Source organism: Mus caroli, unplaced genomic scaffold (assembly GCF_978045245.1).
Source record: "Mus caroli unplaced genomic scaffold, Mus_caroli_1 scaffold_8, whole genome shotgun sequence".
NCBI classification, from domain to species: domain Eukaryota; kingdom Metazoa; phylum Chordata; class Mammalia; order Rodentia; family Muridae; genus Mus; species Mus caroli.
The window spans coordinates 44325893-44350827 of NW_028227263.1; the positions used below are offsets into that span (position 1 = coordinate 44325893).

Sequence of the window (24935 nt, forward strand, 5' to 3'; positions counted from 1 at the left end):
GTTCTCTTTGAAAGCCCTACTACTCTTATCTCTGATATCTGGCATGGAGTATGGTTCTATAAATGTCTAAGTGAGCTTGGATTTCAACCTTTCTGTACCTTTATCTGTGAAAGGATAGATTTGGACGCTGCGACCTTTGTGATCTCTTGCAGCTCTGAAGTTGAAAGTCCTGAACCCCAGTGCTTTACTTTGTGTTTCCTACATGTTCCGTCAGGTACTTCCTGCATGCCCCCTGAATGTCTGAATGAGCGAAGATGTAATTATTCTCAGTAATATACACTAACAGTATGGATGAGAAGAAAAACTCATGGTAGTGAAGGAGTAAACAAAAAGGCTTCTGCATACCGTCCTGTTCTGTGACCTTTGACTTTAGTGATGAGTCTACTCTGGCAGATATCCTACTATGTTTCTATGGGTTTAAAACAACTCCCACCTCACCCTTGCTTTCGTTTGGGGATTTTAAAAAATATTTCTATTTATTTTATGTATGAGTACACTGTAGCTGTCTTCAGACACACCAGAAGAGGGCATCAGATCCCATTACAGATGGTTCCCATGTAGCTGCTGGGAATTGAACTCAGGACCTCTGGACAAGTAGTCAGTGCTCATAACTTCTGAGCCATCTCTCCAGCCCATTTTTGGGAATTTTAAGTTTTTTTTTTTTTTTGAGAGGCTCTTGCTTCATAACCTACGCTGACCTCATATTCCAGTTTTAGTCTGTAGGGATTATAGGTATGAGCCACCATGCATGGCTTATGTTTTTTTTCAAAGTAAGTCGTTTTTTGATTGAATAGCTCATACATTTCTAGAAGGAATTATCATGCCATCTGCTTAGCAAGGAGGGTAGGAGAGAGAAGAAAAAAGAGGAATATTTTGACCCCTTGAACTGAGAAACTACCTTTCTCAGGGCCTTGCTCAGAGCTTGGCACACATCAATGTTTATTGAATAAATGAGAATGCAGGGAGGTCTTTGTTAAGGAAGAGATGACTGCGTTACAAAGTTAACGGATATGCTTTCTATCTTTGGAACGATTCAGTAGGCCACACTATTAGTATCCCTTCACCTCTCCTCTCCTCTCCTTTTTTGTTTTTATTTTTGAGACAGGGTTTCACCTTAGCTGCCCTGGAACTCATGTAGACCAGACTGGCTTCATAGAGATCCACCTGCTTCTGCCTCCCAAGTGCCAGGACTAGAGTCATTTGCCACCATTCTTGGCATTTTTTCTTGAGATGGGGTTGCCTTGTGTAACCAGGCCTTGCCCTGAACTCACTGTGTAGCTTAGGCTTGTCTCCCAAGTGCTGAGATGTCAGGTATGTGTCCCGACGCCAGTGTTTATGCCAGTACTCAATATAAACTGCTAATGAAGCATTTCTACTTTATTTTAATGTCACATTGTTCCTTGCCTGTGGATTATAGACACAGAATCTGAGGACTTACTGTTTGCCTTCATTGTGCCCAGTGCAGGCATCTGTCAGCACTTACTGTGTTGTTTAACTCCCTATCAGGTAGAGGAGATAAGGCCATATAATTTTTCATGTTTTGCATTCCCAGCACCTACACTTGCATGGGCCCTGACATAGAGTTATTATTCAGATCTTTATTGAACTTACATCCTCAGTCATTCCTATCAGCTCATGTTGAAATCCCTACGAAGTGGCCTTTCCATGGCCAGCCTATTCCCTGTCTTTTTTTAAAACATAATTTAATTTACATGTATAAGTGATTTGTCTACACCTGTGTCTGTGCACCACTTGCAAGCAGTTCCTGCAGAGGACAGAAGAAGGCATCAGATTCTCCTGGAACTGGAGTAAAAGGCTGCCATGTAGGTGCTGGGAACTGAACCTGGATCTTCTAAGAATTGCATCCAGGGCTCTTAACTGCTGAGCCATCTCTACAGCCCAGCCTATTCCCTCTGAATACCTCTACTTGGTTATTTAGATTGGTAAGAATTTTAAATTCTATATAGCTTTAACTTTTTATTCCTTTTCACAACTTTTCCCAGATTCTGTTTCTCTGCATATCTGACTTTTGGGGGGCATAAGCACTTCAGACAGTGCCCTAGTCTCCGGACACCTGAGGTGGTTTCTCCTAAAAGCTATTCCTGGAAGCCAACCAAAGAACGGGCTAGAGTCTTTTCTCATCTCTATCTTTACTTCTTTATGTTTTCCCTTCTTGAAGTCATTTGCTATCTGTGTTCCTCTGAGGAAAATCTGTAGGTAAACACAAACTCATTAGTGCCTTCTAAAGTGCAGCTTTCCCAGGAGGATGTGGATCATAGCCATGGAGCTTTCAGTCCTGGGCAGCTGGGGAGAAACCCCGGAAAGGGCAAGCCAACTGGGCTCTTTCCCATCATTGTTGGTGTTCAGAATAACTGAATCTGCTCTATTACTCTGAGGCCTTGTATGACTCTTTTTTTGCTTTTTCAAGACAGGGTTTCTCTGTGTAGCCCTGGCTGCCCTGGAACTCACTCTGTAGACCAGGTTGGCCTCAAACTCAGAAATCCACCTGCCTCTGCCTCCCAAGTGCTGGGATTAAAGGCGTACACCACCACTGCCTGGCCTTGTATGACATTTTATTTCTTATTTCCCTTAGGATTGCATCTGTCTTCTGAGATTAATCTCCTAGTGTTCTGCTAAAACATTTATTTTTCCTCATATTCAGATGATGTCAATAATACCTATTCTAGAGTTCAATGTGGACCAGGCACTATAATTAAGAATTAGCTTAATTCTAATTCTTAAAATTTATTAAAATTCAAAACTTTAATTCTACTTCAATAAGTTATTCTTCTCATCAAAACCAGCACAGAAGTGATTTATTCAGGGCCACACAGCTTGTAAGTAGAGCTGGAATTTGAACCTGGTGATGTGGCTCTGATTTCTCTCAAATTTTATCATATATTTATTGTGTATTATATCAGCTGTTTGGGAGCACTTTAAAGATTATGACTAGATAACAAGGCTATCTCCAAGAGCTTAAAAGGATTTATGGTCAGCCTGTCAGAGGGCTCAGAAGTTCAGGGCACTGACTGCTCTTCCAGAGGTTCTGAGTTCAATTCCCAGCAACCACATGGAGACTCACAACCATCTGTAATGGAATCCAGTGTCCTCTTCTGGTGTGTCTGAAAACAGCTACAGTGTACTTAAATACATAAATCTTTTTAAAAAAAAAAAAAAAAAAGGATGTATGAGCCAGGCGTAGTGGCGCACGCCTTTAATCCCAGCAGAGGGAGGCAGAGGCAGGCAAATCTGGTCTATAGCATGAGTTCCAGGACAACCAGGGCTACACAGAAACCCTGTCTCGAAAAACAAACAAACAGGAGGTATGGTCAAGTGGGGAGAAGAACCTACATGACAATGTAGGTTGGGGCTAACATGAGATTGACTTTGAGTGCCAGCCTGAGGAATTTAGATACATTATTATTCATCTTTTCTGTCTTTAGTACTAGATACTGTTCTGGGGACACAAGAAGGGTACAACACAGCTAATTGTAGGGTAAAACAGATTTGGTAACAAGTTGCTACCATATAGTATAAGTGTGTGTTAGGTACTATGGTAACAAAAGAGGGAGTGATGGACTCTGATGGGGATCCCCAAGTAAGACTTAATAATTGCCTAGCATGTGTAATGCCTTGGGTTCAATCCCTAATACCTTAAGAAAAGAAAGAAAAAGAAAGACAGACTTGTACTAGAGAAGATGTCTGAGTTGTGTGTAGTGTATGTGTGTGCTTGTATTTATACGTTTCTGCATGTGTACATACAATTACATATATATGAGTGCATATGTGTGTGGTTCAAGTGTTGTCACTGGGTGTCTTTCTCCATTGCTCTTCATCATGTGTTTGAGGCAGGATCTTTCACTGAACTCTTGAGTTATCTAATTGGTTAGACTGACTGGCTGGAGAGTGCTAGGGAGCTACCTGCCTGTGTCTACCTACCCTCATTCTTACCTGTGAGTGTTACACATATACTACCATACCAGGCTTCAGAGTGTGTTCTGGGGATCTAAACCTAGGTCTTCCTCATGCTTGCACAGCAGCTACCTTACCAGTAGAGCTATTCTCTAGTCTCTGATTTAGTTCTTTTTCTCTCTCTCTCTCCCCACTCCCCACCTTGTATTTAAAAAAAAAAATTTAAGACTGGTAGGCTGGAGAGATGACTCAGCAGTTAGGAGTATTAGCTGAGTTCAATTCTCAGCAACCACATGTTAGTTCACAACCATCTATTAACCATAGTGCTATGGGATCCATAGCTGAACTTGCAGATAGAGTACTCATATATAAAATCCATAAGTAAATACATCTTAAAAGGGAAGGCAGGCTGTCCTAGGACTCTCTATGTAGACCAGGTTGGCCTCAAACTCACAGAAATCTGCCTGCTTCTGCCCCACATGTATGCCATCAAGCCTGGCTTCTTTCTCCTCTTCTCCTCCTCTTCCTTCTTTTCTTTCTTTTTCCTTTCTTTCTTTCCTTCTTTCCCTCTTCCTCTTCAAGATTTTTAAAAATTAATTTTAGGGATTGGAGAGATAGCTCAGAGTTTAGATCATTGTTGCTCTTGAAGAGGACCCAGGTTTGATTCTCAGCACTCACTCACATGGTGGCTCCTAACCATCCATCCATCCATAACTCTGGTTCTGGGGGATCTGATGCCCTCTTCTGGCCTCTGTGGGCAGTGCATACTTGCATATGTACCACATACCTACATGTAAACAAAATATTCATACATATAAAATGAAATAAAGGGGCTGGAGAGATGGCTCAGCTATTAAGAGCACTGACTGCTCTTCCAAAGGTCCTGAGTTCAAATCCCAGCAACCACATGGTAGCTCACAACCATTCATATAAAAGATTTATTGCTTTTATTCATATGAATGTTTGCTTGCATATATGTACATGTACCATGTGAGTGCCTGGTACCTGTGGAGGTCAGGAGATCACCTGGAACTGTTGTTACAGATAGTTGTGAACTGCCATATGGGTGCTGTGAGCAATATGGGTCGTCCTCTTTAACAGCAGTCAGTGCACTTAATCACTGAACTATCTCTGCAGTCATCCTAATTTAGTTCTTAAGGCTTATTTATGCTTTAAAGCTAGGTGTAGTGTGGCACATTCCTATAATCCCAGCACCTGGGAAGCAAAAGCAAGTTTTTGCCACAAGTTCAAGGCCAGCCTAGGCTGCATAGTGAGTTTCGGGCCAGCCAGGATTACACAGGGGAAACCTTTTAGTGAATACCTTTAATTCCAGCACTTAGGAGACACAGGCAGGTAGATCTCTGAATTAGAGGTCAGCCTGGTCTTCAGAGCAGTTCCAGGATGGCCAGGGCTACACAGAGAAATCCTATCTCAGAAAGAAAAAAGCAAAACAAAACAAAACCAAGCAAACAAAAACCAAACCAAAACAACTGCAAAGGAAAAAGACTTTTCATTCAATAGGTATTTAAGGTCTGTGAGATGTGTTAAGAGTAGAGCAGCAGAATGGAAAGAATGTAAAGTCTTTCATGTATTAAACAGCATGGAATACTCTGGGAACTTCTACAAGTTCTGTAGAAATGCAGATGTAAGGGAATAGCAGTGAGGGATGGGGTTGGAGAGGCCTCTTCAATATCATGTTAGGAAAACACTGAGAATTTAGAGCAGGGAAGTAGCAATTTAGATATATGTCTTGGCAGCTGGAAGTAGTGTGGAAGTTATTTTTAGAGAGATTTGGTTTAGGGAAGGAGAAGAAATCAATTAGGAAGATCTTATGGTAGTCTAGGCAAAATGATTAAAAACCCAAGCTTAAGCAAAGGCAGTGAGAACCAAGAACAAACAGGAATCAGGTGTGAACATAGTGCAGAGCTGTGCTTCCATCTCTTTGTGGTTTGGCCTTCATATCCTTTGCCTAACACATTGACTAAGCATTTATTTTTTTTGTAAATTTTAAAGATTGTGTATATATGTGACTCCACATTTATTATTGTTGTGGTGATTGTTACCATTATTTTGAGACAAGGTTTCATTGAGTGTAGAGCTGCCATTTCAGTTAGGCAAGCTGGGCTGTGTGTCTAGGATCTGCTTGTCTCTGTCCCCTGATACTGGGTACAGGTGCACATTGCCATACCCTAATTTTATGTGCAGGCTAGAGATCTGAGCTTATGTCCTCATGCTTTCACTTTATCCTTTGAGCCACTGCGCCAGCTCCTATTCTTTAATTTTGAGACAGGGCTTGACCATGAACCTGTGATCCTCCTCCGTTGTGCTTCTGGAGAGCTGAGATGATTGGCATAAGTATAAATATGTAATTCAAGTTCAGTAATTCTTTACTTCTTCACAGGCAGACGTTCTGTTTGGGTTTGTCCTGGTAAGTCCATTACAACTTGAAAGTAGAAACTAAAAATGCATTTAATATACTTGATGCCAACCTAGCATCCTGTAGAGTACACGTTGTTTACCCTTTTGCTCTTGTTATTGACTGAAGTTGGGCTTGCTACCGTAGATGCATCACAAAAGGGCTGGCAAAGTGACTCAGTGGGCAAAGATGCTTGATGCCAAGACTGCTGACCTGAGTTCAGTTCCTGGGACCCATAATGGAAGGAGTCAACTCCATGCATATCCACACATTCCATGGTGCATGTATGCACACACACATACAAATTTTAGATAAAATTAAAAAAAAGATTTATGTATATGAGTACACTGTCACTGTCTTAAGACACACCAGAAGAGGTCATCAGATCCCATTACAAAGGGTTGTAAGCCAGCATGTGGTTGCTGGGAATTGAACTCAGGACCTCTGGAAGAGCAGTCAGTGCTCTTAACCACTGAGTCATCTGTCCAGCCCTATAAAAATAATTTTAAAAGAGAATATTATGTATTATTACCTCAAGAAATGATTGAAATTTGAGGTTTGAATGTATGTGCTTTTGCATCATCATAAAGTAAAAATGTAAATCAGGGACTGTATTAGTTATTTTTTGTTGCTATGATAAAGCACCATTAATCAAGGCAACTTAGAAAAGAAAGCGTTTATTTTGACTTAAGGTTCAAAGGGATGAACTCTATAATGGCAGGATAGAGGCAGCAGGCAGTCATGGTAGTTAGAGCAGGGTACTTTTGAGAACTTCTATCTTGAACCATGAGCACAAAGCAGAGAGAATGAACTGGTGTAGGGTGAGATCTTAAGCACTCAGAGCCTACCCCTAGTGACTAACCACAAGTCCACACCTCCTAAGCCCAAATTGCCCAATCAGCCGGAAAACAAGTGTTCTGAATGCCTCACACTATGAAGAGCATTTTTCATGTTTCATTCAAACCAACATAGGGATGTCTTTATTATTTATTTATTTATTTATTTATTTATTTATTTTTTAGGTTCTAGTAATTTAGCAATGAGCAAATAGCCTGGGGAAACTAGATAATGAGCTAGTATCAGGATAATTCGAGACGGTGATAGTGCTTTGAGAAAAGTAGAGTAACATGTAAAGGTCACTAGAGGGAAAGGGCTGCTTTAAACATGGTGCTTATGGAGAGCCTCTGAAGAAGGGATACTGAACCAGGACTAGAGTAGCTACAGTTTAGTAGTTTCAAGGTAGAAGTAGATATATTTCAAGTGAAGGGAGAATAAATATAAACTGGTAGGAATGAGCTAGATATCCCCTATCATCATAAAAGAAACCCCCTGTGAGTAGGTCATGGAGTCTGGCAGAATTAGACATGCAAACCTTTGTATATGCTTTAAACATGTTGAATTTTGTTGGGAGGACAATGAGAAGGTTTTTGGGTGATTGTGAAAATGGGAACGAGGTGAACTGATTTGCATTTTTAAAATGATCTTGATTCTTTTGAGGAGACTGGGTTGTAGGAGTCAGTCAAAGAGGACAGGTAAGAGCTATCTCAGGGGGCTAGAAAGATAGCTCAGCAGTTAAGAGCACTGACTGTTTTCCCAGAGGTCCTGAGTTCAATTTCCAGCAACCACATGGTGTCACAAAGATCTGTAATGGAACCTGATTCTCTCTTCTGGTGTGTATGGGAAGAGAACTCTTATACATAAAATAAATGTTTAAAAAAAGAGGCTATCACATATTCCAGATGAAAGATGTTAGAATTTGGTAGTTGAGGTGTGGCATGTTCAAACTACTATAACAAAATATCTTTGAGTAGTTTGCAAACATCAAGAATTACTTCTCACAGGTATAGAGACTGAAAAGTCCAAAATCAAGGTGCCAGCCTTTTGTCTCAAAGATAGCATCTTGATGCTACATGTTCCCATATTAGTTACTTTTCTATGCTGTGACAAAACACCAAGGCCACTGCAGCTTACAAAAGAAAGTGTTTATTTGGGTTTACAGTTTCAATGGTTTAGAGTCCAAGTTGGTGAAACAGAGACAGGAATGCCGTAACAGCTGAGAGTTTACATCTGGATCTGCAGGATTATGTAGTGAGAATGATGGAGCCTTGAAACATAAAACCTGACCCCAGTGACATACCTCTTTCTAATACTTCCCAAACAGTTCTACAAACTCAGGACCAAGTATTCTAACAAGTGACCCTATATTTAAACTGCCACAGCTGCTTTGGTAGAAAGGGCAACCAGGACCCTGTCCTGTTGATGAGAGGCATTCATTGTTGTTATTTAAGATTTTAGAGTTGATATATATGAGTGAATAAAATTTTAAAATATTACACAAAGGAAGTGATAATTGATCTACATCTTGCAAGGTAGGAAGCAGTGAGCCAAATAGCAAAGGGGAAAGGATTTGAGGAAACACGGTGGTGTGTGAGAAGGACATTGTAGAATGGAATCTGATTCCATTTGGATGACGTAAAAGCCATTTGTCAGAGGTGAGAAAATAGTCCAACTAGAATATAAAGTGCCATCTATGTCGTAAGTCTCTCAAGTTGATCTCAAGTTGGGACTTGAAAGATTAATTTATTTCTTTTTAAAAATTAGGTGTCTGTATCTTATGCATGTGGTAGGTGGAGGTCATGATCTTGTTGATAAGATACTCCTGATATGTGCATATTCTGTGATAAATTGTTACTGAGTTAATTTGGTAGCATTTAGTTTTGGCATACTTCATCAGACTAAAAGGCATTTTGATTTTCCTTCTGTGGTAACTAAGGAGACTGGCAGTTTTGATGAGCAAAGTATTGTAGCTGATTCCAGAAATTCAGAATTAGCATAAAAGAGCTTGAACACCATCTAAGTCAGCCCTCACTTTATAGATGGAGAAACTGAGGTACATGTGAACATGCCTTATTTACTGACATGGCAATGAATAGCTGTGCCACATTGGAGCCTACCACTGTTTCTCTCTTTATTGAGAAAAGGAGAGCTGTTGTCATAAGGCCACTGCTTGGAGTGAAAATGTACAAACAAGACACACCACATGGCTCTTCGGACTTGGGCTTGGGTTCCGGCGACATGGCTAAACGCACCAAGAAGGTCGGCATCGTCGGCAAGTACGGGACCTGCTATGGTGCCTCCCTCCGGAAAATGGTGAAGAAAATTGAAATCAGCCAGCACGCCAAGTACACTTGCTCCTTCTGTGGCAAGACCAAGATGAAGAGACGAGCCGTCGGCATCTGGCACTGTGGTTCCTGCATGAAAACAGTGGCCGGCGGGGCCTGGACCTACAACACCACCTCTGCAGTCACAGTGAAGTCTGCCATCAGAAGACTGAAGGAACTGAAAGACCAGTAGAAGCCCTGCTGTCTGAGACTTGCCTAGCCTGCAATAAACGGGTTATTTACGTAAAAAAAAAAAAAAAAGACACACCACGTGGATTTTTGTCATTGTTCATTTTGCTCAATTTGCTCTGCATATACTGGAAAGTTTTTAGGGAAAGTGGACTGTCTATATGAAACAATGAAATTGTCTCCTTTGCTCTTCTCTTAGCCTGTGTTATCTTTGCTCATAATACTTAAATAAGAAATAATTTCATGGGGCTAGAGAGATGGCTCAGGGGTTAAGAGCTCTGGTTGCTTTTCCAGAGGTCGTGGGTTTGAGTCCTAGCACTCACATGGCGACTTACAGTCATCTGTAACTCCAGCCCTAGGGGGTCCCAGGGCACCGGGCACATACGTGATGCACAGATTTACATAGCAGGTAGATACCCATACATATAAGTAAATAAAATATTTTGTCTTTATTTATTGTCTTCTGCATTAAAATGCAAATTTTATAAGGGTAAATGCTTCATGTTTGTAATTGAGTAAATGAATGAAAGAAAAATATTTATTGCTGTCAAAATTCCAGGCATCTTTTTTTGCCTTTGACATTTGTAGATTATTGGCATGTCAAGGATTACCACCCCCCCTTTCTTTTTAAACAACTCTTATGTAGCACAGGCTGAACTTGCCCACCCTGTAAATTGCTGGAATTAAAAGTATGGACAGGGATCAGTGGTTAACCTGTTCTTCCAGAGGTCCTGAGTTCAATTCCTAGCCACAACCATCTGTAATGGTATCTGGTGCCCCCTTCTGGTACACAGGTATACATGCAGATAGAGCACTACTAATACTCTTGTTTGTTTGTTTGTTTGTTTTTGTTTTTTAAGACAGGGTTTCTCTCTGTAGCCCTGGCTGTCCTGGAACTGACTCTGTAGACCAGGCTGGCCTCAAACTTAGAAATCCGCCTACCTCTGCCTCCCCAAGTGCTGGGACTAAAGGCGTGCACCACCACGCCTGGCCCCATAAAATAAATTTTACAAGAAAAGTGTATACAACCATACCTGGCTTCCATGTCAGGCTTTTTGTTGTTGTTTTTTAAACACAGAATACTCATTTTTGCCCAATATGATCTTGGGGGAAGCTTTTAGGCAATGTGAAATTTAGTGTGAATCTAAAACTTACTCTGAGTGTTCAGATAGCTCAGTAGAGAAAAGAATCTTAGAAGCAACAGCATAGAAACCTTGGAGGCTGAGGGAGAACACTTAATCTTTAGCTGTGAGGAGATAGCAGGCCTAGGCTTATTTACTCCATAGTTATAGAAAGCATAGCACGTAGGAATTCACAAAAATGTTTTTATTTCTTTAGGAATGCAAAGCAAGTAATGTCTGAAAGATGACTTGGATTATACATCCTTATACCATTGCATTGATGTGTGTGTGTGTGTGTGTGTGTGTGTGTGTATTAAGTTCCAGGAGTCTACCTGTTGTGTTCTGTCGTGTCATGTTCAGTCCATTTATCTCATCTGTGCTAGCTAGTTTTATGCCAGCTTGATACAAGCTAGAGTCATTTTGAATAAATCAAGAAAATGCCTCCACCAGATTGGCCTGTGGGTAAGCCTGTGATACATTTTCTTGATTAATAATTAGTCAGTGTGGGTGGTGCTACCTCTTTCCTGCATGACGGACTGATACAAGCTTTAGGATAATATACCATTCCACTTTAGTTTTGATCATGTTTTTTTTTTTAAAGATTAATTTTTATTACAATATGTTAAGTACACTGTAGCTGTCTTCAAACAGCACCAGAAGAGGGCATCAGATCTCATTACAGGTGGTTATGAGCCACCATGTGGTTGCTGGGATTTGAACTCGGGACCTTTGGAAGAACAGTCAGGGCTCTTACCTGCCGAGCCATCTTGCCAGCCCTGATCGTGGTGTTTTATCATGGCAATAAAAACCCTAAGACACCAACCTTCCTTTGTGTTGGGGTTACAGATGCAGGCTACCATATCCAGATCTTCAAACTTGCATAGCAAGTACTTTACTGAGCCTTTCCCAGCCATATTTTTAAATTCAATTTTATGGAGGAATGAAGTTGGACCCCTGCTGTACAGTATACATAAAAATTAACTCAAGTGTCAGTGAGATGGCTCAGTGGGTAAGGGCACTTGCTGCTAAGCCTGAAGACCTTAGTTTGATTCTCAGAACCTGTGTGATGGAGAGAACCAACTTTCATAAGTTGTTCTTTGACCTTCATACTCACGCCATGACATTTGCACTCTCCAAAAGAAATAAATGTAGTGTGTGTGTGTGTGTGTGTGTGTAGGTGTGTAGGTGTGTGTAGGTGGTGGCATTGAAGTCAGAGGACAACATCCCTGGAACCTACATGGCAGAGGGAGTAAACCAACCTCTGCAGGTTGTCCTCTGACTTCCACTCCTGCCCTGTGGCATGTGGTCCATTCTAAGTAGAAATGTAGGCATTTTGAAAAAAAAAATTACAAATATTGGGAAGGATGTGGAGAAATTGGAGCCTCCACATACTGTGCACAAGACTGTAATATGCAGCTGCTATGAGAAACAGTTTGGCAGTTCTCAAAAGCAGAGTTGTCATGTGGCCCAGCAGTTATGGTTCTAGCTATGTTTTCAAGAGAAATGAAAACATACTTTTACATGACGTTAGGGACAAATGTTCATATAGCAACATTCTTGTTTTTGTTTTTGTTTTTTGTTTGTTTGTTTTCGAGACAGGGTTTCTCGGTATAGCTCTGGCTGTCCTGGAACTCACTTTGTAGACCAGGATGGACTCGAACTCAGAAATCCACCTGCCTCTGCCTCCCGAGTGCTGGGACTAAAGGTGTGCACCACCACGCCTGGCCTAGCAACATCCTTTATAATAGCTCAGAAGTCAATGACTCTAGTGTTTGCCAGCTAGTGAATGGAGAAATATGGTATATCTATACATTGGAATGTTGTTGAGATTCAAAAGGAGGGAACTACCATATGTGCTACAAAATGAATGAACCTTGAAAACAGTTATGCTACATGAAAGAAGCCAGCCATAAAAGACCATGTTATTGCAGTAGTATATGAACTGCCTATATTAAGCAAATCTTTATAGAGGTAGAAGAGGTGCAATACTGTGAATACACTGAAAACCATGACTACTGTACTTTAAAAATGGACTATTTTCTCACTGTGTGAATTAGATCTTAGTAGTAAAATTATTATTTTTTTTAGAAAAGAATCTTACAGATATGTCTATGCCTATAAATGCAAATTGTGAATATGAGTACTACATATGGTAGCAATACTTCTCAAACTTTAGTGTACATATAAATTATTTCAGTATCTTATTAGATTACAGATTCTGATAAAGGGGGTTTTATGTGGATTCTGAAGTTTGTGTTTCATAATTAGCTTTCAGGGTCCTGGTATTCTAGTATTTAGATACACATAGTAAAAGTGTGGAAGATGTTTTAAAGAGCTTTCCAATAACCCAGGAGAATTTGTTCAGTGCTTTGTGGAAAGAATTTGATTTGGTGGAAGAGAGGGGCTTAAGGTACAAAGCTATGTAAAGACAGAGATCAAAGAGTGAGTGCTGTTTGTGGAGGACAGGTCATCTGGTTGTGGGTACACAGGGGTGGGTGCTTAAATCTTACACACCTGAGGAAACAAACCCCTCAGGTTTGATCATTTTCTGTCTTTGCAAATTTTTCCCTTGCCCCATCTAGCATTTTTGGTTTAACTTCTTTTAAATCTTAACTTAGGTTGGCAATGACTTGGATGGAGCCTTGTGAGATCCTAGGATGTTTTAGGTGTTGTTTATAGGACCGTCAGTTATTACCCTGACCCTGAGAGGCTGCCTAATTATCTACCTGAGTTTCAGACAAGGTACCTTCATATTGGGTTAGTGCTTGGCTCCAGGTGGATAAACTCCCTTAATGAGGCACCAAATAAAGATGCCTTCCCAGATGGTACAGGTTAATTATAGCTCTAGTTTACAGCTTTCCTTGTTTTCCCACTTGATCCAGAAGAGTGGTTTGAATGTAATTGAAGTCACCTTTTAGTTCTGGACACAAATATTAAAGCCAGACCATATGCTACTCTTAACAGTTAAACTGCTTTGTGAACTGCTGCTGATGGCTTAAGCCCCAAATGTAGTCTCAGCCTTAGGGCTTGCTCTTCTGATCTTTTCCCTGGGGCTCTGGAAGCATTCCTTGTTTCTCCAGCTTTGAATGCGATAGTCTCCTCTGGTAGTTTATACAGTATGCCCACTTTTCTGGAAGAAACAAAATTCATTGTCAGTGTACTTTCCTTACAAGCCATATGATGGAGTCAAAGGTCTTATTCTATTTTCAGATGATGGAAGTAAGACATACATAATAATATGCATGGCTCACTTTCAGAGATACAGCTATGCCTGGTCCAGTACTCTGTGTATTCATAGTTTGCCCTTCAGTGGGTTGTCTTACTTTCTTGAGTATGTACCTTTTTTATTTCCTCACATAAAGTTTTTCCCCCATTTATTTATTTGCTTTTCATCATGATCTTGTGAGTGAGATTCACAAAGTTTTTAAATAGATTTTTCTAGATGCTTTCTTGATACTTACATGGCATTTTCAAGTGTTTGTATACTCTCTTGTTTCAGTATGTCCAAGTGGTGTACTGTTTTGTTTTGTTTTGTTTTTAACATACTTACATTACTGGAGAGGCTTTTTCTCAATTTCTTAAATATTTATTGACTGCTTAGTTCTTTGTTCTCTTTAAAGAACACAAAAGCAGTATAAAGTAAAGTGTATGTTGGCTCTGAGGCATTTTCCCAGTATGTGGGAAAGGTGTACTAGGCTAGTCCAAAACTGGTGGGAGATATTCAAAATGCTAACTCATGTTTCTAAGCCCCTGTCTCTTTTGCTGTCAAGGAACTTTTCCTGCCCAGTTTGCTATAAAACTATGTTGTTTGTCCTAAGTACTGGAATTTTGGCATGGCGTTATACGGCTGTAAAGAAGCAGAAGATACACTTTGGCACCAAGGCTGTACTAATATTCTGGAACAGAGGTTTTTGACAGTGGCAACTTTTGTTCCCTAAATTTTACAGTGTCTGTAGATATTCTTTTTGGGTGCTACTGATCATATGCAGGACACACTCTTCCCAGAAAATAAACAGAGCTCCCAAATATCAGTAGTGCCAAGTTTGAGAGACCCTAGGTAGAACCAGAGCTTTGAGTTTAGAAGGCCATACACTTCTAAGGTCAGTAGCAAAACAGGAGCCAAAGATGATTTTGGCCTAGTCTAATGTTCTGCTTGCTCCTATGTGTTTATTCATGTGGCAGTATATGACAGTATTTCATATGGCTTCATATTTTACTAATTCTGACTCATATTTTGCCCTAGTCATACTTAACTCTTTGTACACTGTACAGTTTTACTCTCCTTCCTGTCCATGTAATTTCCTTTGACAAGAACATTGCTCTCATTTCTGGATAATATTTCACAATCATTCCAAGAAAACTCCCCTGGTTTATAACAACCCAAGTTGGGTTAAAACCCATTTGTCCATTCTTCCATAGCTTACCCTTACCATATAATAATGCATCCCACTCTTTGATTGAATAGCTCAGCCATGCAACATTCATTTAGTAGTAAAACCTGAACCAAACTAGCACCTAAAGAAGGGAGACGCTGGTGTGAAGTAGTGGTGGGAAAGGCTTCCTAGAGTTAGAGATATGAAGCCTCCTCTTTTGAGTCCTTGAAAATATTGATGAATGTTTTTGAGCCCCTTATTTAGGGTGGGGACAGTTATAAATCATTGACAGATTTTTCTGGTGTTGTCTTTCTACAGGTTGATATGTCAGACCTCTCCCCAGAGGAGCAGTGGAGGTAAGTGTGGCAGTGTGGTTTTCTTAGGCTAACGCAGCTTATTGCATAGCTACTCTTTTCTTCCCTGTGTATGGAATGCATTGTCTTTGACCAGTTGGACAGGTCTTTCCGAATCTTCCAAGTATCTGGGTCACTCCTGAGCAGCTCACTCAGTCCCAGAATAAGTCGGCATTTGCACGAAGCATCCTCCGGTGGTGAAACCAGTTTTGCCATTTACTAGTCATGTGATGTGGGGTAATTTATTTAACTTCCCACTGCCATGTTTATTACTACCCCTTTTTTCTATAGCAAGGATTGGAACCAGGCCTTAAACATGTTAACCAAGTAGTCTACCACTCAGCTGTACTCCCAGCCCTCTTTTTCCTTTTTATTTTGAAACAGAATCTGACCAAGTTGCCCAAGCTAACCTTGAATTTACTGTATAACCTAGACAGGCCTAGGACTTGCCAGCCTTCTGCCCTAGCCTCAGAAGGAGCTGGAATATAGGCTAGTAAGACCAGGCCTGAGAGTTCACCCCATTTGTAAACTAAGAGTCATAACAATATCCATAGCTAACAGGTACGGATACCTAGAGGTATGAGGGTTAATGTCTATCAGGTTCTGAGAACCATGCCTTGCACTGGTAAGCTTCCAGTGCACTTGCTTTGAAGGTGATAATTATCATCATTATCATCATTACCTGTGTGACACAGGATGGATAGTTCTGGCTTGGAAAAGGCGAGATGTATCTTCTGATTTCAGCGCTGTGGCTACTTGCTTTTTGATCAGCAACTATTTTATTTTCATGACTTCTCAGTAAAGAGTTTTCAGGGTGCTCACTTCACAGACTCAAAAAAGAGGTTAACAATTGAGCTGAAATCAGGTGCATCTTAGTTGGAAAAACCCTTAATTGAGCTTAAGATGGTCAATTATTTATAGACTGGCAGGAATACCAATTCAAATGATAAATCTAGAGTGATTTTTAGATGACATGTCATGCTGCGTCATGTATGCCTTTCTGCTAAGGAAGGTGACAATGTGACTGTCTTCTGCTATATTGGAGACACAAATGTTTTAAGTACTATTTATTCTGAAGATTTTTTATTGGATCATGTATAGAAGATTGCAGCCAAGATTAATGGTGCTCACATCATTTTTTTTAAATTGATTTATTCATTTTATGTGTATGAGTCTTCAGACACCAGGAGAGGGCATCAGATCCCATTATAGATGGTTTTAAGCTACCATGTGGATGCTGGGAATTGAACTCAGGACCTCTGTGCTCTTAACCACTGAGCTTTCTTTCCAGCCTTGTTCATACCATTTTAGGACCAGATGGGAATGGTGGTGCATACCTTTAATCCCAGGAATTTGGAGGCAGAGGTCTCCATGAGATTGAGGCTAGCCTGGCCTAAAAAGAAAAGGAAGAAGAAAAAAATGAAAAAAGGAAGGAGAACAAGAGCGAGAGCAAAAGAGAAAGGAAGGAAGGAAGGAAGGAAGGAAGGAAGGAATGAATGTAGGACTATTGAGCTGAAATGGCACAGGAAAATGGTTATAGAAACAGGAAATATTTGGAGCTTTGGCATGGGGAATAAGATAAGGCTATGTCTTGTTTTCATAGAGTTTAGGATTAACTACAAAATATTAAAGCTATTAGGTAGGTACATTTTCATTTCACTGTAAAATATATGTGCTTAGATAAGGTTATGTAAGACACAGGAGGGCAGAGGCAGGCAGATATCTGAGTTTGAGGCTAGCCTCAAACTCCTAGAGATGCCTCTGCCTCTGCCTGCAGAGTGTTGGGATTAAAGATATGTGCTAGGCCCAGCTCAGCTATCCTTCTTATACATCCCACACCAGAAAATTCTAGCTTTAGATTAATAAGACGCCTCCAGATATACTGTCTGTCAGTCTGGTTATTGAACTTCCGTGAGCCCTTGAGGAGGCTGTTTACTTGATACTGATGGTGAAGACATACATGGTTGTATTAATACAGACTTGGAGCAGCTCAGAGTTTTTAACCTTTAGTTAGTCCTAAGCCCTCTAGCCCTGGCAAAAAGGTCTGATGAATAAAGCAAGACTCTAAAATCAGCAAGCTTACAGTGTTACCCCTTTAGTGTGTGATAAATAATAAGAGTCTAAGACTTTATAGCTGTAACCTCTGCCCTCTCCTCCTCGTGACAGGCTGAAATAGGATGGAAATGGCACTGACACTAGCTTCTGGCACTTTCTTCCTGAGTCAAGAAAGGTTTCTTATGTTTCTGCCACAATGGGCAGGCAGCACCTCGTTCATCTCTAATACTAGTAGCCGAGCTTCACAACTAGAGCCTGGAGGCGCTATTCTAGCCCATGTCCATTTTCTTGGCCATGGACCTCAACTCCTTCTTTTTCATGGTACCCTTCAATTGAAAACCCAGGACAGCTGTGCATGGTGGTGCAAATCTTTAATTCCAATACTCAGGAGGGCAGAGGCAGGCAGATATCTGAGTTTGAGGCCAGGTTGGTCTGCAAAATGATTTCTAGGACAGCCAGGGCTTTGTAGAGAGGCCTTGTCTCAAAAATAAACAAACATAACAAATGAAGAAATCCAGGGCCATGTTCTGAGCTATGGGCAACAAGATGCCCTAAGAAACCCTGCTCCTTTACCCTATCACACCCCCCACCCCCCAATATCCTGTCATTGACTCACTCTATCTGTTTGGCTTTCAGGGTCGAACATGCTCGAATGCATGCCAAACATCGTGGCCACGAAGCCATGCACGCTGAAATGGTCCTCATCCTCATTGCTACCTTGGTGGTGGCCCAGCTGCTCCTGGTACAGTGGAAACAGAGGCATCCCCGTTCTTACAATGTAAGCTACACCTCACTTTAAAAAATGTCCTTTGAGTCAAAATCTCAATTAACTCAGGAAGGCCTCGAACTCATGTCAATGAGGATGACTTTGAACTCCTTTTTTTTTTTTTTTTTTATTAAAGATTTATTTATTTATTATATGTAAGTACACTGTAGCTGTCTTCAGACACACCAGAAGAGGGAGTCAGATCTCATTACAGATGGTTGTGAGCCACCATGTGGTTGCTGGGATTTGAACTCTGGACCTTCGGGAGAGCAGTCGGGTGCTCTTACCCACTGAGCCATCTCACCAGCCCGACTTTGAACTCCTAATCATCCTGTCTTTTCCTCCCAAGTACTAGGATTATTGGTGTGTACCACCGTACCTGGCACAACTCACTGTTTAGTTATCAAGAGATTTTTCTAAGTGTCCCAGGGTCCAGCCTGACCCAGGGGTCATATAGGCAGATAGATACAGTAGCAATAATTTTCCATATGGAATGATGAGTAGTCTGTGAGGTGTAAATATATGCATCTCTAAGGGGCAAGTGATTTGGTATATGAAAACAAGGATAAAACAGGAGACCACTTTTTGTTTGTTCGATTGCTTTGAGACGGGGTCTCATTTTTTATTCTGGCTGTCCTAGAACTCATTATGCAGACCAGGCTGACCTTGAGTTTACAGAGACTTCAGAGAGTCTTCCTGCCTCTGTCTTCCGAGTGCTGGGATTAAAGGCATGTACCACCACTCCCAACCCAATATGAGACTACTCCTATGACCAGAAAAAGTAGATAACTTCCTTTTGAACATTGTGAGACAGATTCATGAAGGAAATATCAGAAACCTTAAGTTACTTGTAGTTTGTATGTGATAATCATTACCCAGAAAGCCTTTTTGTTGTCTAGACATGCAGTAGAGTACTTCCCTGGTAACAAGTAGGGTTGAACACTATAAAGGAAGAATAAAAATAATAAAGAATAGGGGGATGGCTCAGTGGAAAGTGCCTAGAATGTTCAAAGCTGTGGGTTTAAAGCTTGTTACTGACAAATAACAACAAGAAAATGGGCCAGTGAAGTGGCTTTGTGAGAGCAGAGGCCTGATGACCCAGTACTGATCTCTCTATTCCACGGGGTGGCTGGAGAGAACCCACTTCAGTTGCCCTCTGACCTCTACATATGCACACATAGCATGTGCACACTTGTGTGCTTTCTCTCTTTAACTCACTGTGTAGCCACAGCTGATCTTGAATGCCTGTTTCTCCTGCCTTACTCTCCCAAGTGCTGGGACTACTAGTATGTGCCACTGTGTTCAGCCTTAAACCTGATTCTTTTTTATTTTTAATTCTCTTATGTGTATGGTTGTTTGGCCTGCATGTGAGTCTGTGCACAGTTTGCTGCAGAGGGCAGAAGAGGATATCAGATCCCCTGGGACTGGAGTTCTTGACAGTGGTGAGCCACTGTGTGTGCTGAACATGGGTGCTCTAGGAGAGTAGCCAGTGCTCTTAACAGCTGAACCATCTCTCCATCTCGTGTGTGTGTGTGTGTGTGTGTGTGTGTGTGTGTGTGTGTGTGTTAGTGTGTGTGTTAGGGTGGTGTCATATGCCCCCACACATAATACAGATATACTTTTTTTTAGTTATTCTTTTTTTGTGTGTTTTAGTGTTTTACTTGCATGTACCACATTCATGCCCATGGACTCCAGAAGAGGGCACAAGAGCCCCTGGAACTGGAGTTAGAGGCAGTTGTGAACTGCCATGTGGATGCTGGGAAACAAGCCTAGGTCATCTGAAAAAGTAGCAAGTGCTCTTAACCCTTAAGCCATCTTTCCAGGCTCAAAACCTGATTCTTAATGATTTTTCCCTCAAAAGCCTTAGGAAATTACCACCTCCCACCTGCCACAGTGGCTTCTGCTTTAGCTCCCCTGAGTCTCCTTCCTTGGTGGCTGCCTGAGTCCTTTCCTTGGCTCTCATGTCCTTTTTTTTTTTTTTTTTAGATTTATTTATTTATTATATGTAAGTACACTGTAGCTGTCTTCAGACACTCCAGAAGAGGGTGCCAGATCTCGTTACGGATGGTTGTGAGCCACCATGTGGTTGCTGGGATTAGAACTCTGGACCTTCGGAAGAGCTCTTACCCACTGAGCCATCTCACCAGCCCCTCTCATGTCCTTTATAAGACCCCCTTTGTTGATCATTTCATCGTTTAACTTCCCCTTCCTTCCAGGGTTCCTCCACAAACCCATGTCAGGGAGGCTGCTAGGGACACAGCAGATCTGGACTGGAAGCCTGCTCCAGGACAGACCGGCCTTCTGGCTTCTCTGTGCCTGCCTCAGTTTTCATCATCTATTCAGATTCTAGTGTTACTTACTCCTTAGCTCCCTCAGGGATGTTAGGGGAAAGGAGAAGTGCATGCCTGGAAAAGTATCTATCCTATTTTTAAAATCTCCAAGGAGAAGCTTTCATCATTTCTGTCTGTTGCCAAATAGAGTTTGTTTTCAGGCCCCGCCCCCTAAACAGCTGCTACTTCCTGGAGTGATGAGCAGCAGACTTGTCCACCTGGGACTCTGCAAAATAAAATAATTTTTTCCCCTTAGATCTAGGCATTAAGAGGATTACTTGGATCCCATTTCTGTAAGAAAAGAAAATATAATAGAACAGCCTTCCAGTTGTGATACACATCGACCTTCTTGCAAACTGACGTCTACCATAGGCTCATTTCTTACCTTTCCTCAAAGATCAAATGCCATGTTCCATGGGCCTGAAATACTCCTCACCTCCTTTTGTTTCTCGACTTAGGAGGCATTAGACAAAGATCAAATGATGCCTCCTTTGGGAGCTTTCGTTGGCTTGCCCCACTCTCAGGAGAGTGAAGTGCACTTTGTTGGCCACCAGGGCTTATGCCATTCTACCTTTTTTTGGGCAAGGTTATTTATTATTTACATTTCAAATGTTGTCCCCCTTCCCAGTTTCCCCTCTACAAATCTCCTACTCCATACCCCCTTCCACCGGCTTCTATCAGGGTGCTTACCCACCCACCCACTAGAACTTATTTTGAATTAGTTAAATTTTTGTTTTTCTTCAAAAGACTTTTAAGTCCTTGACAAGGCTTTATTATTCATGTTGAATTCCCCAGTCCTTAGCATGTAGTCCAGTAAGTGTTTGTTGAATGGCTACTTGACTGACTCTTATTTGAAGAAGGGACAGCTTGGGAAAGAAGCAATAGTTCTAAGTAAAATACCAGTCTTAGGACACTGTTAGTAAATTCAGCACCCCTCTAAGACAAGAGTTGGACTCAGACATAGGAAGGACACAAGATTTTTTTTTTTAAAGGTCAATAGCATATGTTAGTGAAATGATAGTTGACTCTAGAAATAAAGATGGCCATTTGCTAGGGGTGCTAACCACTTCTCTACCCTATAGACTATTCTAAAAAAGGACAGTCTTGCCAAGTCATAGAAATAATTGGATACATCTGCTTAGTGGGCCTATAGAGAACATTCTAATGGCCAGTCTTTTCTGGGTCCTTTCCCATGCTTGATTCCAATGTTTTCGGCTGCTTTTACAGGATGCTGTTTCCAGGTGTTTTATAACCCTGATAACTCTTACAGTCATGCTACCTTCTGCCAGTGTTCTTTGTAGTTAGTAAGATGCTTAGATTCTATGCCAAGGCCCCAGTGACAGAGCAGAGAACTCTGATTGTGCTTTTAGTTAGGCAGCCTGAGGTTGCCTGGCTTTGACAACTGAAAACACATCTGAACAAACTGAACATATAGAGAAGCACTGAAGTGATAGTGGAAAAGAAAATGCTTTGGGGCATTAAGGGACTATAACTAATTCTGATTGGAAGGGAGACCAAAGACTTCAGATGTCCTAGAAGGCAGAAAGGGAGGCAGGAAGGTTATTGTAACCCAAAGCATAGGGAATGGTACCAGTTGGTCCTACCGTAAGTGTCTTCTTCTGGTTAAGTGCAGGAAAAGCTGTGTAAGAGATAGCAAGAACTCAATGAAAAGGAAAGACTGTATCTAGGATACAGTTTAAGGAAGGATAAAGTGGGGAAAGTCAGCCATAGTGCCAGCTTTGTAATTTTGATCACACTAGTTGAGTTATGTTTACACAAAATTGAAATGTGACTGGGTGTGGTGGCACATGTCTTTAATCTCAGCACTTGGAAGGCATAGGCAGACAAATCCATGTGTGTTCCAAGCCAGGTAGGCCTACATAGTTGAGACCTATTTCACAACAACCAAAACATTGGGAATGTGAGAGAAGATCAGGCTAAACGTGCAGCATTCTGGACAGGAGCTGCCAAGGGAGCGGCTAGAGCTGAAGTGCTTGTGTTTGTGTTTCAGATGGTGACCCTCTTTCAGATGTGGGTTGTCCCCCTCTATTTCACAGTGAAGCTGCATTGGTGGAGGTTTTTGGTGATCTGGATCTTCTTCTCTGCTGTCACAGCCTTTGTCACCTTCCGAGCCACAAGGAAGCCTCTAGTACAGACAACCCCAAGGTGAGAATGCAGGAGAGGAGAAGAACCTGGCTTGCTTTCTTTCTTCTTTTTTTTTTTTTAAAGATTTAATTTAAAAAATTTGATATATCTTGAGTGTTTTGTCTGTGAGTGTTTTAAGTGTACCGCTTGCATGTTTGTACTGACCACAGAGGCCAGAAGGGGGCACTAGATCCCCTGGAACTAGACTCTAAATCCCCTGGAACTAGACTCCTGTGAACTGTCATGTAGGAACCAAATTTGGGTCTCCTATAAGAGCAGCAGATGCTCTTAGTCTCCAAGCCTTCTCTCCAGCCCCCAAGCTGGATTTCTTGAAGCGAATGTGCTGGAACACATGGGAGAAAGATGAGTTTAGAATGAAAACAAAAAGCCTGGTTTGTTTGTTTGTTTGTTTTTTGTTTTTGCCCCAGAATGAATTGGTGCAGGGCCTCTCTAAAACAAGCTGATTGGGAGACCCACTCCCCTATATCCACAGGTTCAGAATACCAGATTTTCCCTATCCTTCACTTGATAGTCTACATCAAGATCTGTTGGTATTTAAAACACACACACACACACACACACACACACACACACACACACACACACAGAGAACAAATAAGCCTTTGTGATCACTACAGTCTCATTTTAAGTGTCCTTTTCAGTAACCTTCTCAGAGCTCTAATTAGATTTTCCACTATAGTTTCTATTAAGACCCTGTAGTTTGCCGTCATAGAACCTATCACAGTTTACCACAAAATGTTACTTTGAATATTTGTCTCCCCAACTAAACTGTGAGATCAGGACCCACCCCCTATGCTGGTCACTGTGTATCCAGGCCTTGCCATAGGGTCTGGCACATATTTGATTACTCTGACTTTCTGTTGAATGAATGAACATCAGTAAATTTGCAGCTTTGTGATTGATGAATACTGCTTCTTTTTTATGTATCAAAGCTACTATCTCTATAATTATTTGTTTTACCCAAATATATTTCTTTTTGTTTTTTCGAGACAGGGTTTCTCTGTATAGCCCTGGCTGTCCTGGAACTCACTTTGTAGACCAGGATGGACTCGAACTCAGAAATCCACCTGCCTCTGCCTCCCGAGTGCTGGGATTAAAGGTGTGCACCACCACGCCTGGCCCAAATATATTTCTTGTTTAATCCTCCCAACCAGCTTGTGAGGTCTTTTAAGATCCATACCTGACAGAAAATATATTTTTCTCATTCATTCACTCATTCAACAACAACCACCTACTATGTGCCAGGCCCTTTGCTGAGCGCTGGGGATACAGAGCTGGATAAGACATGGTCCCTGCCCTCAAGGAGTGCTCAGTTTAATGGAGGAGAGGGTTGAGAAAGCACCTGTTGGAGTGCATTTGGTAAGTGCTGTGAGAGGTGTGCATGGGCTTATGCCTATGAGGTGAGCTGGGTATCCTGACCCAAAGTCTCCCAGCTTGGAGACAGCTTTGTGTGCTTTGTATGCTCTATTAACTGTCCTGTGTGCATCACTGTGAGAGCGACGATGGTGAGCCCTGGCACCTCTCTAGGCCACAAGAGTAGGAACAGGATCTAAAGTCAGATGGATATGAGATTGGAGTACTTGGCATTGAAACTTGTGAACAGTTAAACCTCACCTTTCCAAGCCTTGAATTTTTCATCCCTAAATGTGATAAATGTTCAACTTCTTTTAAGATGGTTTTCCAAAATAAAAGCTACACTATCACATGTGAGTGTCCAAGTGCTGGGTATGGCGATATAGACCTGAACCTCCAGGAGACGTGATTGTGAGTTTGAGTTCAGCCTTGGGCATCAGTGAACCAATTCAAGGGCAGCTTGGGTTACATAGAGTGAGACCGTCTAGCCAGTAAAGATGCTTCTTGCTCAAGCCTGGCGACCTGTTTGATCCCCAGAACACAAATAAAGGTAGGGAAGCACCTGCTCCACAGAGTTACCACACATATACATGAAGTTAGCAGTGGCACACACTGTTAGCATCTAGCTAACAATGACTGTCTCCTATTAGTAATGGGAAGGATTGTCTTATAATAGTAAATAAGATTGATGGTAGGTGCTTCTTAGTTTATAAATGACCTCATTTACTCATGTAGCTTTC

At 41.4% G+C, this 24935-nt stretch overlaps 1 protein-coding gene and 1 pseudogene across 6 annotated transcripts in view; both read left to right on the plus strand.

The window, feature by feature from the left end:
• Rnf121 (ring finger protein 121) overlaps positions 1 to 24935 on the plus strand; it is a 53563-nt gene that overhangs the window by 11870 nt on the left and 16758 nt on the right. For 5 of the 6 annotated variants that reach the window (XM_085841470.1, XM_021168961.3, XM_021168959.3 and 2 more), the window contains exons 2-4: positions 15491 to 15528; positions 18217 to 18358; positions 22688 to 22842. In XM_085841470.1, the coding sequence (XP_085697596.1) occupies positions 15491 to 15528; positions 18217 to 18358; positions 22688 to 22842 (335 nt within the window). Of the gene's footprint in view, positions 1 to 15488; positions 15529 to 18216; positions 18359 to 22687; positions 22843 to 24935 lie in introns of those variants that run through there. The other variant, XM_029479351.2, reaches the window with a different exon arrangement.
• On the plus strand, positions 9361 to 9750 carry LOC110299292 (large ribosomal subunit protein eL43 pseudogene; annotated as a pseudogene).